This window comes from Chiloscyllium punctatum, chromosome 6 (genome assembly GCF_047496795.1).
Source record: "Chiloscyllium punctatum isolate Juve2018m chromosome 6, sChiPun1.3, whole genome shotgun sequence".
NCBI lineage: Eukaryota > Metazoa > Chordata > Chondrichthyes > Orectolobiformes > Hemiscylliidae > Chiloscyllium > Chiloscyllium punctatum.
Window position 1 is genome coordinate 74,781,147 of NC_092744.1, and position 12,609 is coordinate 74,793,755.

Genomic DNA, 12,609 nt, shown 5'->3' on the forward strand with positions numbered 1-12,609 from the left:
GGAGCAGAAATAGTGGATACTTTTCTTTTTCACAGTGAGTTGTTGTGATCTGGAATTCACTGTGGAAGTGGAAACAGATTCAGAAATGTTCAAAGGATGCATAAAGGACTGAATGACCTACTTCTGATCCTTATATTGGAAAATTGTGCTTTGACTAATCCACCAAACAAATCCAGAATCAGAAAGGAAATAGATAGACTATGTGTTTCTCAGTCAGAATGCTAAACCTCACAGTGAGGCTGGTGAGGCGCAATGCCATCTCTTGTGCTTGATTCACTTTGATTTTAGTGGGAAGCAAATCCATTGTTAATGGTGGCGTGAAGAAAATGGGGAGTGCCTAAGAGTTCAGGGTTGGACAATGCTGACTTCTCAAAGGTTTGTCAATGAGAAGAAAGATGAAAAGCTGTTCAGTAATTTTGTGACAAGCTTTGTAGGAACTTTATATGAGGTCACTGACAGATTAACAGAGTGAGAATGGATATGCAGATCTCAATTATGGATAAAACCACAACATTGAGTAAAGAGGCAGCATTCTCCTCATTTTGTTTGGGCATTGTCAGTGAAACTATCGCATAATAAGCTGGACAGTGTGACTATTTGTAAATTAAGGGAATGAGAAGTATGCAATCTCTGTTGTGCAGAATGACATGTGAGGTGGTAATAAGCAAAGGGTGGTAAACAAATTACTTCAGTATGTGGTTATGAATTGTGTATTTTGTTTAGGTCCACCATGCATTCTCGTCTGTCCTGCTGCTTTTGACCAGCACAGGTGCAAGCAAATAAAATGCTGCTCGTGTAAATGGGGTTTTGTATTACTGCCCTCACACGCTCAGGAATTGGCTTCAATAAATAGGTACTTTTACAATAACATTTAAACTAAGACATAATGTCAGGCTTATCAATGCTAAGATTTTCTTTTATTTTTGCTGCAACATTCTGAAAGACGAGTCACATAACATTCACATTACGTGTATCTGGATGGTAGGTAGCTAGTTGAGGAATTCAGTTTTTTGAGCTGTTCTCAGTTCTAACTTCTGGCTCAGATTTAGGCCTGGTTAAATGCCAACTTGAGATTTGCGTTTCAAGCTGATCTGATGTCTGAATTTAGGTGACTGAGAAAACCTGCCGCTGTTCGAAGCATTTCATACAACTTTCATTTTCACGTGAGATTCCTGCTTTCTGTCATCTATAGCATGGTTTTTGTCATGTTCTAGATTAGGAACAGGACACTGCAGCATTTACACTGTAACAGCCCAACCGTTAGTATTGTAATTGTCCGGATTTGGACACCCAGTCATTGTGAGTTTGGGTTTTGCAGCGATAGTCAGGCCACATCGAGCTTTAAAGATTTCTTTGAAAAACATCTGAATGGAAAATGTTAGAGTGGTTTAATTTCTGATGTGGTTTATTATAGGATATGAGCAAAGGAAGGTGCAAAAATAAGGCTGCCAATCACACGTACTCTCATCACCACCATGCTAAATATAACGTTGGTGCTGATATCATCTTTAGGTCAGCGATCAGACTCAGTTCCGATGTGAAGAATGATCCTTTCCATTTGGTTGAGCAGAATAGGTCTTACTTGTGTTTCATGGTATGAGTTATAAGGTGTTACAAACCACCAACCACGTAAAAAGAAAAGTAATCAATCTTAAGAAATTATCATTAACTGCGGGGTGAAATGCTATCTTGACTCTGACAACTCAGGGTTTGAAGAACTTCCTCAATCTAATGGGGGTGGGTAAATGACAGTGAACTAGGAGAATAATTTACATCTATAATAAAAGCAAATTATTGATGATCCTGGAAATCTGAAATAAAAACAAATTGCTGGAAACACTCAGTGAGTCCGACAGTTTCCCAGGAGAAAGAAACTGAGTTACCATTTCAGTTTGATAACATTTCATCAGAACTGAAGATGTTACGACAAGGTTTAAGCAAGAATGGCAAGAGAAAAGGACAGAATGAAAGATCTCTGATTGGATGGAATACAGGAGAGATTAAAAATATTGCAGGACAAAAGCAGATGGTAAAGAAACCGCCAGGATACAGAGTTGTTCTAAATAGCAGCAGCAGCAGAGCCAATTTTGGTAAATTGCCTGTCTGAATGGATGTGAGAAATCTTTGAAACTTTTAAGTATTGAGTCCAGAAAGCTGTACAGCACCTCATCAAAAGGTGAAGTGATAGTTTTTAAGTTTCTGTTTGTTTCATTACAACAAATTTAGAAATTGAGAAGTCAAAGTGGAATTGGGATGGAAAAATACAATGGTAAGTACCTGGGCGCTTATGATGGAAGGAGATGCTCAAAGCTTATGTTTCTATCAACAGTGGATACAGTACAGTACACTAAATTACAAGAGTAAGATGTGCAACACTGTTTTACCTGGACAGTGAGGGGAATAAATGCTGTGATAGGACAGATGCTGTATTTGTTGTGTTGTTTAGGGATATGCCATAGGTAGGGGATTGAATCCTGGGGCTGATTGAAGAATGTAACCAGGTGTCCGAGAGGGAATGACCTTAAAGTGTAGGGGAAGGTGTTTAGCACACTGGTGGGTGAATGTGAAGATATGAGTGCTAGAAGGTGAGCACATTGGGAACCCTACTGTAGTTTGGCAAAACTGTAAGAAATGGACAGGAGTGTGTCAATCATGGTGGAAGGAAATTTTCAGTTGAGAGAAAAGGAAGGCAAAACAGAGGCAACAATGTCAGAAGAGAATTGAGAAAACTGAAGAAGGCAACAAGAGTTGCTTTAGAAAGTAGGTTATGAGGAAGTAGCCAATGTAGCTGTCAGAGCTAGTGGGCTTTAAGGGATGTTGGTTATCAGACTGTCCCCAGAAATGATGACTGAGAATTAAATGAAGGAAGAATTTGGAAATGAACCAGGTGAAAGCAAGAAGAGGGCTTAAATATGAAGTGAAGTTTCTGAAATTGTTGATCCAAACTAGACCAGCACGGAAATGAAGTGAGGAAGTGGACATGAGTAGGACAGGAACAAAGAAGATACTTTGTATCACACAAAGAGATTGGCATTGCTGGAGGATCTGTGCCTTTTATTTGAAGGAATGAGTATAGTCAGATGGGAAGTTTATCAACATGAGGCAGAGGATGTGTGCATGGAGTCTGGTTGAGCCTGTGTTCAAAAAAGTGTTAAAGAGCTCTCAGTTCTTTGTGATTTTAGATTGAGTTGTACAGGGGATGGAAATCCTTCGTGGGAAGAAGACGTTGAGGCCATGAAGCCAGTCATGAAAGTTATTGGAAGAGTTGCCGATGTAGATCAGAAAGGAACGGGACAAGGTGTTTAATGAGATGATAGTAGGTGACTTCTTTCCAAGCCACAGCTAGTGCAGTTCAGTTATTTCTCCCTTCGTATTGCCATGGCCAACAGGCATTGCTAGTACGATGGAAAAAGCCAGCAGGCTCTGTGCGAGGGAAAGCTCCCACAAGCACTGTCAGTGTGATGAAATGAACCAATGAACACTGTACATGTGAGGAGAAGAGCAAAAGATGTTGTCTGTCTAAGGGACAGAGAGAGTAGACACTGCCAATCCAAGCGATGTAGAGTGTCAATCTAAGCGATAGAGAGAGGGAGACAGTTTCAGGGAGGCAGCCAACAAGCACTATCAGTGTCAGAGTGAGAGCCAGTAGGCACTGTCAGTGTGAAGGAGAGAATGTTGAGGAGACAGGCAACAGGCACTGTCAGCATCAGAAAGAGAGAGTCAACAGGCACTGTCAGCATCAGGGAGAGAGAGTCAACAGGCACTGTCTGCGTCAGGGAGAGAGAGTCAACGGGCACTGTCATCAGCGTCAGGGAGAGAGTGTTAACGGGCACTCAGCGTCAGGGAGAGAGAGTCAACAGGCACTGTCAGTGTCAGGAAGAGAGAGTCAACATACACTGTCAGTGTCAGGGAGAGAGTGTTAACGGTCACTCAGCTCAGGAAGAGAGAGTCAATAGGCACTGCCAGTGGCAGGGAGAGAGAGTCAACAGGCACTGTCATCATCAGGGAGAGAGAGTCAACATGCACTGTCGTCATCAGGGAGAGAGAGTCAACATGCACTGTCAGCGTCAGGGAGAGAGTGTTAACAGGCACTGTCAGCGTCAGGGAGAGAGTGTTAACATGCACTGTCAGCGTCAGGGAGAGAGAGCCAACGGGCACTGTCAGTGTCAGGGAGAGAGAGCCAACAGGCACTGTCAGTATGCAGGAGATAGTCACAGGAAGTTAGCCAAGATGCACTGTCAATGTCAGAGACATAGCCAACAGGCATTGTCACTATGAGGAGAGGCAGCCGACAGACACTGTCAGTGTGAAAGAGAGCCAACAGACGTCAGTCTGAGCAAGAGAGCCAACAGGCATGGACAGTTTAAGGGATATAGCCCGCATGTGCCATTATTGTGAGACAAGGAACCAACATGCAGTCTCTTTGGGAATGGAGAGTCAACGGGCCCATCTACTTTGTTCATTTCAGGGTTGGATCTGTTGGTGATGGAATTCTCTGCCTGCTATTTTGTCTACCAGAAATCCAACTTATTCGTCTGAAAGTGTTGTCAGATTATTTTACAAAAACCATTTATTTTTAATGTGAAATGTCCCGGGGGAATTTTCAGAGTGATACATTTTTGCACCTTACTCTTATTATATATTTTAATTATGTCAAAAATCCTTTGGCAGTGATTCTCTGCCTCCAATCCTGAACATTTTGGCTGATACCTGAGAACAACTCCTCACGTGCCAATCTCTCAAGGATCATTTCATCATGAACGTACCCAACAATACATATCAAAGGGCACTTCTGCCTTGAGCAGCACTATAACTGACTCCATTTGCATTGTCACTTGACTGTCCACATGCCTTCACACTTCAAGGTTCAGTGGGATTCACTAGTCATCTGGAACAGGTATCCTGCCTAATCTTTACCAGCTGATCCAGTACTACTAAGTTCAATTGCTTAGTCCCTACTGCCTTCCAAACAGAAAACCCTTCTATGAAGATAATCTGTTGATGGCATTTAGAGGCTAGTTGTGAAATGTCAATTGCAATGCAAATTTAACTTGAAAATGTTGAATGTTCTTCTAGGTTTGATCTATTGATCTTTACTGATACGGTGTCAGTGGAGAAATTGTTTTTACATAGCCCGGTATATACTTGATTTTACAGATAATTACCCCTTTTCGAAAGCTGATCTTGTGTGCTGAAAACCGCAAGGAGATGGAAGATTGGATTGCAGCAATGAAAACTATCCAGAACAGGGATCACTTTGAGGTGAGGTGCCTGAAAGGCAGCAATTGCTGCACCTTCAGGAATGTGAATGTGAACTGATGACTGCAAATTACGCAATGACATTAAGGACACTTGTGGCAGGTGGGAAAACTGGTGAGGTTTTACAGATTCAGTGTGATAGAAGCAAAGATCAGGATCTAGGCTTTGAAGCATTTCAGGGTGACAGATTTGTTTTTTATTCATTCATGGAATGAGTGTGTCACTGGCTAGGCCATAATTTATTGTCCATCCCTGATTGCCCAGAGGGCAGTTGAGAGTCAACCACATTGCTGTGGGTCTACAGTCACATGTAGGCCAGGCCAGGTAAGGACAGCAGATTCCCTTCCCTAAAGAACACTAGTGAAGTAGATGGGTTTTTCCTGAGAAATGACAGTGGTTTTATGGTCATACTTAAACTCTTATTTCCCAATTATTATTGAATTCAAATTCTACAGTGGGATTTGATCCTTGGGTCCCCAGAACATCACCTGGGTTTCTGGTTTAACAGTCTTGCGATAATACCACTAGGCCATCACCGACCTTACTGACCAGCTAGCCGCCCTCCATATCTGGAGCTGGAAAGAGAGTTCTGGCAGAAGTTCAATTGTAGGGACCATCTAAATCAAGCTAAATCCAACCATATTCCACATGGTAAAGAAGTACCATATAGATGGCTAAAGAAAATTCAACTGAGTTCCTTCTCAGAATATTAGTTTTTTTTTCTGTTGATGCACAGCTTAGGGTTCCATTTATTGCTACTGTCTTCCACCTAGAACTCTTCTGAATCTTTCTGAATCTTCGTTCCATCCATTCCTCTCAAACAGATCTATGAAAACTCAAACCAGCATTTTCAATACTTTTCTCTTTAATTCTACCCATTGTGTTTCTGCTTAGTAATTTAGACCCTTTGTAATACTGTCATTATGTATTTTATTAATAGTTTAATCACTCTTCCCTTCCATCTTGATCACCACCATTTTTGTTGCCTTCCAATATCCAATATTGTATAATCTCTTGTGTTTAGATCCCACTGGCGTCCAGGGTACAGCCAGCTCTCTTTTATTCTTCCTAATTCTCACTGCTCTTGTGCTTCCAGTTCCACTTCTGATATTGGTGTGAAGATAACTCAGTTGGCTAGTTTTTCCACCTTTGCTTTCTTATCTGCTAGTCCCCTGGCTGCTACTGGCACCTAATTCCTCAAACTCCTATTTTAAGACTCCCGCCTGCTTTTCCATGCATCGTTGATTTGTATAGAAGTCAGGAATTCTAGCTTTCACTCCATCTTTCTCAGAATTTCTCACCTATTCTGTTAGGTTCTTTATTCCTGCAGATGACACAACATTTAGAGTCATAGAGATGGATAGCACGGAAACAGACCCTTCGGTCCAACCCATCCATGCCGACCAGATATCCCAACCCAATTTAGTCCCACCTCCCAACACCCAGACCATATCCCTCCATATTCTTCCTATTCATATACCCATCCAAAGGCCTGTTAAACATTGCAATTGTACTAGCCTCCACCACTTCCTCTGGCAGCTTATTCTATACACGTACCATCCTCTGCATGAAAAAGTTGCCCGTTAGGTTTCTTTTATATCTTTCCCCTCTCACCCTAAACCTATGCCCTCTAGTTCTGGACTCCCCGACCCCAGGGAAAAGACATTGTTTATTTATCCTATCGATGCCCCTCATGATTTTGTAAACTTCTATAAGGTCACCGCTCAGTCTCCGACACTCCAGGGAAAACAGCCCCAGCCTGTTCAGCCTCTCCCTGTAGCTCAAATCCTCTAATCCTGACAACTTTGTTGTAAATCTTTTCTGAACCCTTTCAAGTTTCGCAGCATCTTTCTGATCGAAGCAGACCAGAATTGCACGCGATATTCTAACAGTGGCATTTCAAAACTTCGGAGCACAACTGGGATAAAAGGTCTGTTTATTCCGGTAACAATAGTCACCCATAATCAATTAGATTAGATTAGATTAGATTACTTACAGTGTGGAAACAGGCCCTTCGGCCCAACAAGTCCACACCGCCCCGCCAAAGCGTAACCCACCCATACCCCTACATCTACCCTAACACTACGGGCAATTTAGCATGGCCAATTCACCTGACCTGCACATCTTTGGACTGTGGGAGGAAACCGGAGCACCCGGAGGAAACCCATGCAGACACGGGGAGAACGTGCAAACTCCACACAGTCAGTCGCCTGAGGCGGGAATTGAACCTGGGTCTCTGGCGCTGTGAGGCAGCAGTGCTTCTTGCTTGAACTAAGAACTATTAATTTTCACGGTAACCACTTGCTTCACTGTGCCATGTTAGTGCTCGTGGTTACCACCTTTTGGCTCACTGGCCTAATGTGTGACACAAAACATCATGCCCTGTATGCTCAAGGGAGACTACTTTTACTTCCTGCCTCCTCAGTATAGTTTAAAATTGTTTTATCCTTCAAAGGAGGATGAATCAACATTTTTAAAAAGCTTGCTTATAAAGCATGTATTGTTATTGCTTCCGTGTAATAGTATAGTCAAGGTGGAATTTGGCCTATCTTATAATCCATCACAACACACTAATTGAGCAAGTGACTGACAGATATACAAAGGGAAGGAGTGTTGTCCTCATTGAGTTACGCACTTTGCACTATGATCATGCACATTGAGCAGTGAATGTTTGTTTAAAACAGTTTGTTTCAGAACTAATATTGGATTTGTTCTCCTTTGTGACCTTATACACAGCATTAGAGTAAAGAACAACATGGTAACTAAGAATATTTGTCTGCTTTCATGCTCACATTACAAATACAGCATCCAACAGGTAAAGCCACAAAGAGTGGAGCCCAACCAGGCGTAGGAATTCTAAAAATCCAATCTGATGTGTTGCAACTTTTCCAAGCACGTTGTTGTATAGATGAGCATATCTTCGCTATTTTGCCTGCTACTCCCACAAAAATCATGCAATCCTGGAAGCTAGTTGCCGTGATTTGGATCCAATAGAGTAACTGGCAAGTAGTATATATTTTCTGACAGTATATGGTAAGCACTTCTTATGCTTTCTCCTCGTGCTTTTCCCTATGCAGTCAACCCAGTACAGCATGGACCATTTCTCAGGGATGCACAACTGGTATGCCTGCTCACACGCACGGCCAACATACTGCAATGTGTGTCGAGAGGCCCTGTCAGGGGTTACATCTCATGGATTGTCCTGTGAAGGTAAGAATCAAAGCTCTCTCACTTAGCCAGTCATGAAACCTTTAAGCTGAGAATTTATCCTTTGTCTTGAATTTATGATTAACAGCTGACCAGGCCCTGTCCTTTCCCTGCCCTGTCTGACTATCACAGATGTTTTAATTGTAATTTCCATCATAAACAAAGTATCAGTTTCTGTGGGATAATATTAATGCATAGCCCACAGGATTGTTCTTCACAAAGAGTGATGCAGAAACTGGATAGTTCTTTCCTCAGAGAGCAGGATGGATTCTTTCTGTTTCTCTGGAATCAGGAGCCTTTTAAAATAAACTTTAAAAAATGTCTTCATTTTCACATTCTTCCTTTGTTTACTCCTGTTGAGTTTGACTTTTTGTGTTGAATATTTTGATCTATTTATATTCTTTTTTTTATTGCCAAATCAGACAGTGCGTTGGCAGTGTGGTATGAGACATTTTAGATAAAATCACGGTGGCACAGTGGTTAGCACTGCTGCCTCACAGCGCCAGGGACCTGGGTTCAATTCCAGCCTCAGGCGACTGACTGTGTGGAGTTTGCACATTCTCCCCGTGTCTGCGTGGGTTTCCTCCGGGTGCTCCGGTTTCCTCCCACAGTCCAAAGATGTGCAGGTCAGTTGAATTGGCCATGCTAAATTGCCCGTAGTCTTAGGTAAGAGGTAGATGTAGGGGTATGGGTGCGTTGCGCTTCGGCGGGGCGGTGTGGACTTGTTGGGCCGAAGGGCCTGTTTCCACACTGTAAGTAATCTAATCTAATTTAAAAAAAAAAAAAATCTTACATTAGATTTGAATTCGTGTTTAGCTGTTTAAGTACTGCCCACACTGACTAAGTATAACTTATTGGATTGTGTAATCAACTTTGACAAGTAAACAAGGAATAATTATGAGGAAAACAGAATCAACAGAACTTAAAAATGCATTTTTAGAGAATATTCAAAGAATATTTTTTGACTTGTGAGGTTCCTTCTGTAAGTTTCCTGAAAATGAGTCTTCCACAATAAGAGATCTTAAGATTTCACTTCTTTGACAAAGAATCTAAGTGGTCAAACCTCAGTAGTGTAATTCTGTGTATGTAAAAGATACAGATAAGAATGTTTCTGTTTCTGTAAAGGATTTTGATCGTTTGGGAGCCATGATAAAGAACTTTATAAGGAATCCTAATTGCTATACAGTATAACTTCCCTATAAGTTCCCTATTAAAGAGAGCATAGGTCCCAGTGGCACAAAGTCTGAAAACTGAGGGGCTCCCAATCACCACTGGAGTTTCTGATAGCCTTCACTCCAATGACAGCCACTCATTCAATAATGCTCAGGAGGGTGTACACTATCTACCAAGAAAGGTGATCGATAAGCTGGCAGTTATGGGGTCCAAACAAAAACATAAATTGTAAGAAAAACTCAGCAGGTCTGTCAGCATCTGTGAACACAAAGCAGAGTTAACACTTCAGATCCAATGACCCTTCTTCAAAATTGATTGCAGCTATGAAAAGGTTGCTGCAGATGGGGTGGAGGGATGGAGAAGGAATTAATGATAGATGGAGATGGAGCCCAGAGAGAGAGAGAGAGAGAGAAAAAAATAGTGACTGGGTAGACAAAAGAATAGGTAGAGGTCAGTCTGGGAGAATCAGTAGCTGTGAATTGGGACCATTGGTGACTGACAATAGATTGTTTGTGGTAGCAGCCTAAGTAATGACAAGGCCTAGTGTGTGGGGGTTTGAGTAAGGACATGAGAGAAGGTGCTCTTGCTCTAAAATTATTGAACTCAATATTGAGTCCTAAAGACTGCAACATCCCCAAACAAAAAATGGGGTGCTGTTCTTCAAGCTTGCACTGAGCTTTTCTGGAACAATGGAGTAAGCTTGAGACAGCGATGTTGCCCAAGGAATGTGGTAGTGTGTTGCAGTGGTTGGCAGCAGAAAACTCAGTCATTTTTGCAGACAGGCCGTAGATGTTCTGCAAAGTAATTCCCCAGTCTGTACTTCATTTCCCCAGTGTAGAGAAGACCACATTGTGAGCAACAAATACAGTAGACTAGATTGAGTGAAGTGCAGCTAAATTACTACTTCACCTGGAAGGTGTGTCTGGGGCTTTGGATAGTGAGGAGGGAGAAAGTATACGAGCAGAGTTGCATATTCTATGATTGCATGGGTAGGTGGAGGTGTGGGGATGCTTTGGGAGTGGAGGAGGAATGGACCAAGGTATCCCAAAAGGGACAGTTCCTGCAGAAGGCTGACAAGGGAATGGAGGGGAATATATGTCTGGTGATAGCATTCTGTTAAAAGATGGTGGAAATGATGGCTAATAATCCTGTAGATGTGGATGTTTCTGGTGTTCTAAATGAGACCAGGGGTGGACAAGGATGGTTCAGGCCTTTTGACCAGGAAGAAACGGAGCGTCCTGACAACATCCTCATAGGGGAGAGACATGTAAGAGGGTCCACCTTGGGAGTCCTCATCAAAGCTGAGCACCAGATTGTCTAACTATCCTTACCCCACTGCCTCTCAAATGAAATATTTTTGTATACAATAGCTACTGAAAACTCTTGTGTATCTTCTCCTTTCTGATCCACAGTGTGCAAGTTCAAAGCTCACAAGCGCTGTGCTGTGAGAGCAACCAACAACTGCAAGTGGACAACATTGGCCTCAATTGCTAAAGATATAATTGAAGATGAAGATGGGGTAAGCTGTACGTGGAGAGACAAGCGAATGTTGAAAAATTGAAAGCAGTGCAAGTGCTGGTTACAGCCTGTTAACCAGGCACTGCTTTTAAAGTGTAATTTATCACAACTTGTATGTTGGTGCATGAGTTACCCTTAGTTTGTAGCTGGAGTTGGAGCTAGTGAGAGTTGAATTCAAAACACTCTAAAATCATTCCATCAGGAACATCTATCACTGCAAAATAAGTAATTATCACGAGAATATGACTCTTGGCAATGAATATTAACCTAGGAGAAGATGGCACTGAGAAGTTATCATTTACCAGTCAGATGTGGCACTGAGCACCTAGTGGTCTCCACTGGTTTGGCATTGGAGGGGTATAATATGACATGGGGCAGTGAATGCGTATTAGAGGAAACATGGCACTGGACAGTGAATGATAAATAAAAGGAATATGGCACTGGGCAATAAGTAGATCCCAGGGATATGTAGCACTTGGTAAAGAGTAAATGCCCGAGGGAATATAGCACCAGGCAGTGAGTAGACATCGCAGAGAATATAGCACTGGGCATTAAGTACATAACAGAGGGAGTATAACACTGAGCATTGAGTATTTACTAGGTGGAATATAGAACTGGGCTGTGAGAGATTGCAATAAGAAATATAGCATTGGGTAATGACCAGGATGAATATAGTACTGAGCATTGATTAGATTAGATTACATTACATTACATTACAGTGTGGAAACAGGCCCTTCGGTCCAACAAGTCCACACCGACCCGCCGAAGAGCAACCCACCCATACCCCTAACCTAACACTACGGGCAATTTAGCATGGTCAGTTCACCTGACCTGCACATCTTTGGATTGTGGGAGGAAACCGGAGCACCCGGAGGAAACCCACGCAGACACGGGGAGAACGTGCAAACTCCACACAGTCAGTCGCCTGAGGCGGGAATTGAACCCAGGTCTCTGGCGCTGTGAGGCAGCAGTGCTAACCACTGTGCCACCGTGCCGCCCACTAAGTAGATGTCAGGAAGGTTAGAGAACTGACCAGCAAGTAATTGCCAGTGGGATTGGTTATTTACCATAAAATTTTACCATAAAAGCATTTTAAATTGACATTTTTAGATTAAAAAGATTTGCACAAATAAATGGAAGGGATCGTATTGCGGAACCTGAGCACCTTTTGAAAATCCTCTTTGTATTTTAAATATCGGAGCTCCCCTTATTGGTAGATTGTGGTAAAGCAGCAGTTTTTAATTTCAATTTATTGGCGTCTGATTTCAAAGAAAGAACCAGCGCTTGTCATAATTTCAGGACACCTCAAGGCACTTAACAGCTAAAGAAAGAGGTTTGAAGTGGAGTCACTTTTATAGAAGAGAAAAAACGTGGCTAATTTTTGAGTCACAATATCCGCAAGCAAAAATGCAATTAAAATTTTTAACAATTTAAGAGGTTGAGAAATAAATA

General features: G+C 42.1%; 1 protein-coding gene across 5 annotated transcripts in view; it reads left to right on the top strand.

The window, feature by feature from the left end:
- LOC140479079 (diacylglycerol kinase delta-like) overlaps positions 1–12,609 on the top strand; it is a 149,982-nt gene that overhangs the window by 78,675 nt on the left and 58,698 nt on the right. For all 5 annotated transcript variants that reach the window (XM_072572931.1, XM_072572929.1, XM_072572930.1 and 2 more), the window contains 3 exons: positions 5,158–5,262; positions 8,337–8,469; positions 11,052–11,158. In XM_072572931.1, coding sequence (XP_072429032.1) covers positions 5,158–5,262; positions 8,337–8,469; positions 11,052–11,158 — 345 coding nt within the window. The remainder of the gene's footprint in view (positions 1–5,157; positions 5,263–8,336; positions 8,470–11,051; positions 11,159–12,609) is intronic.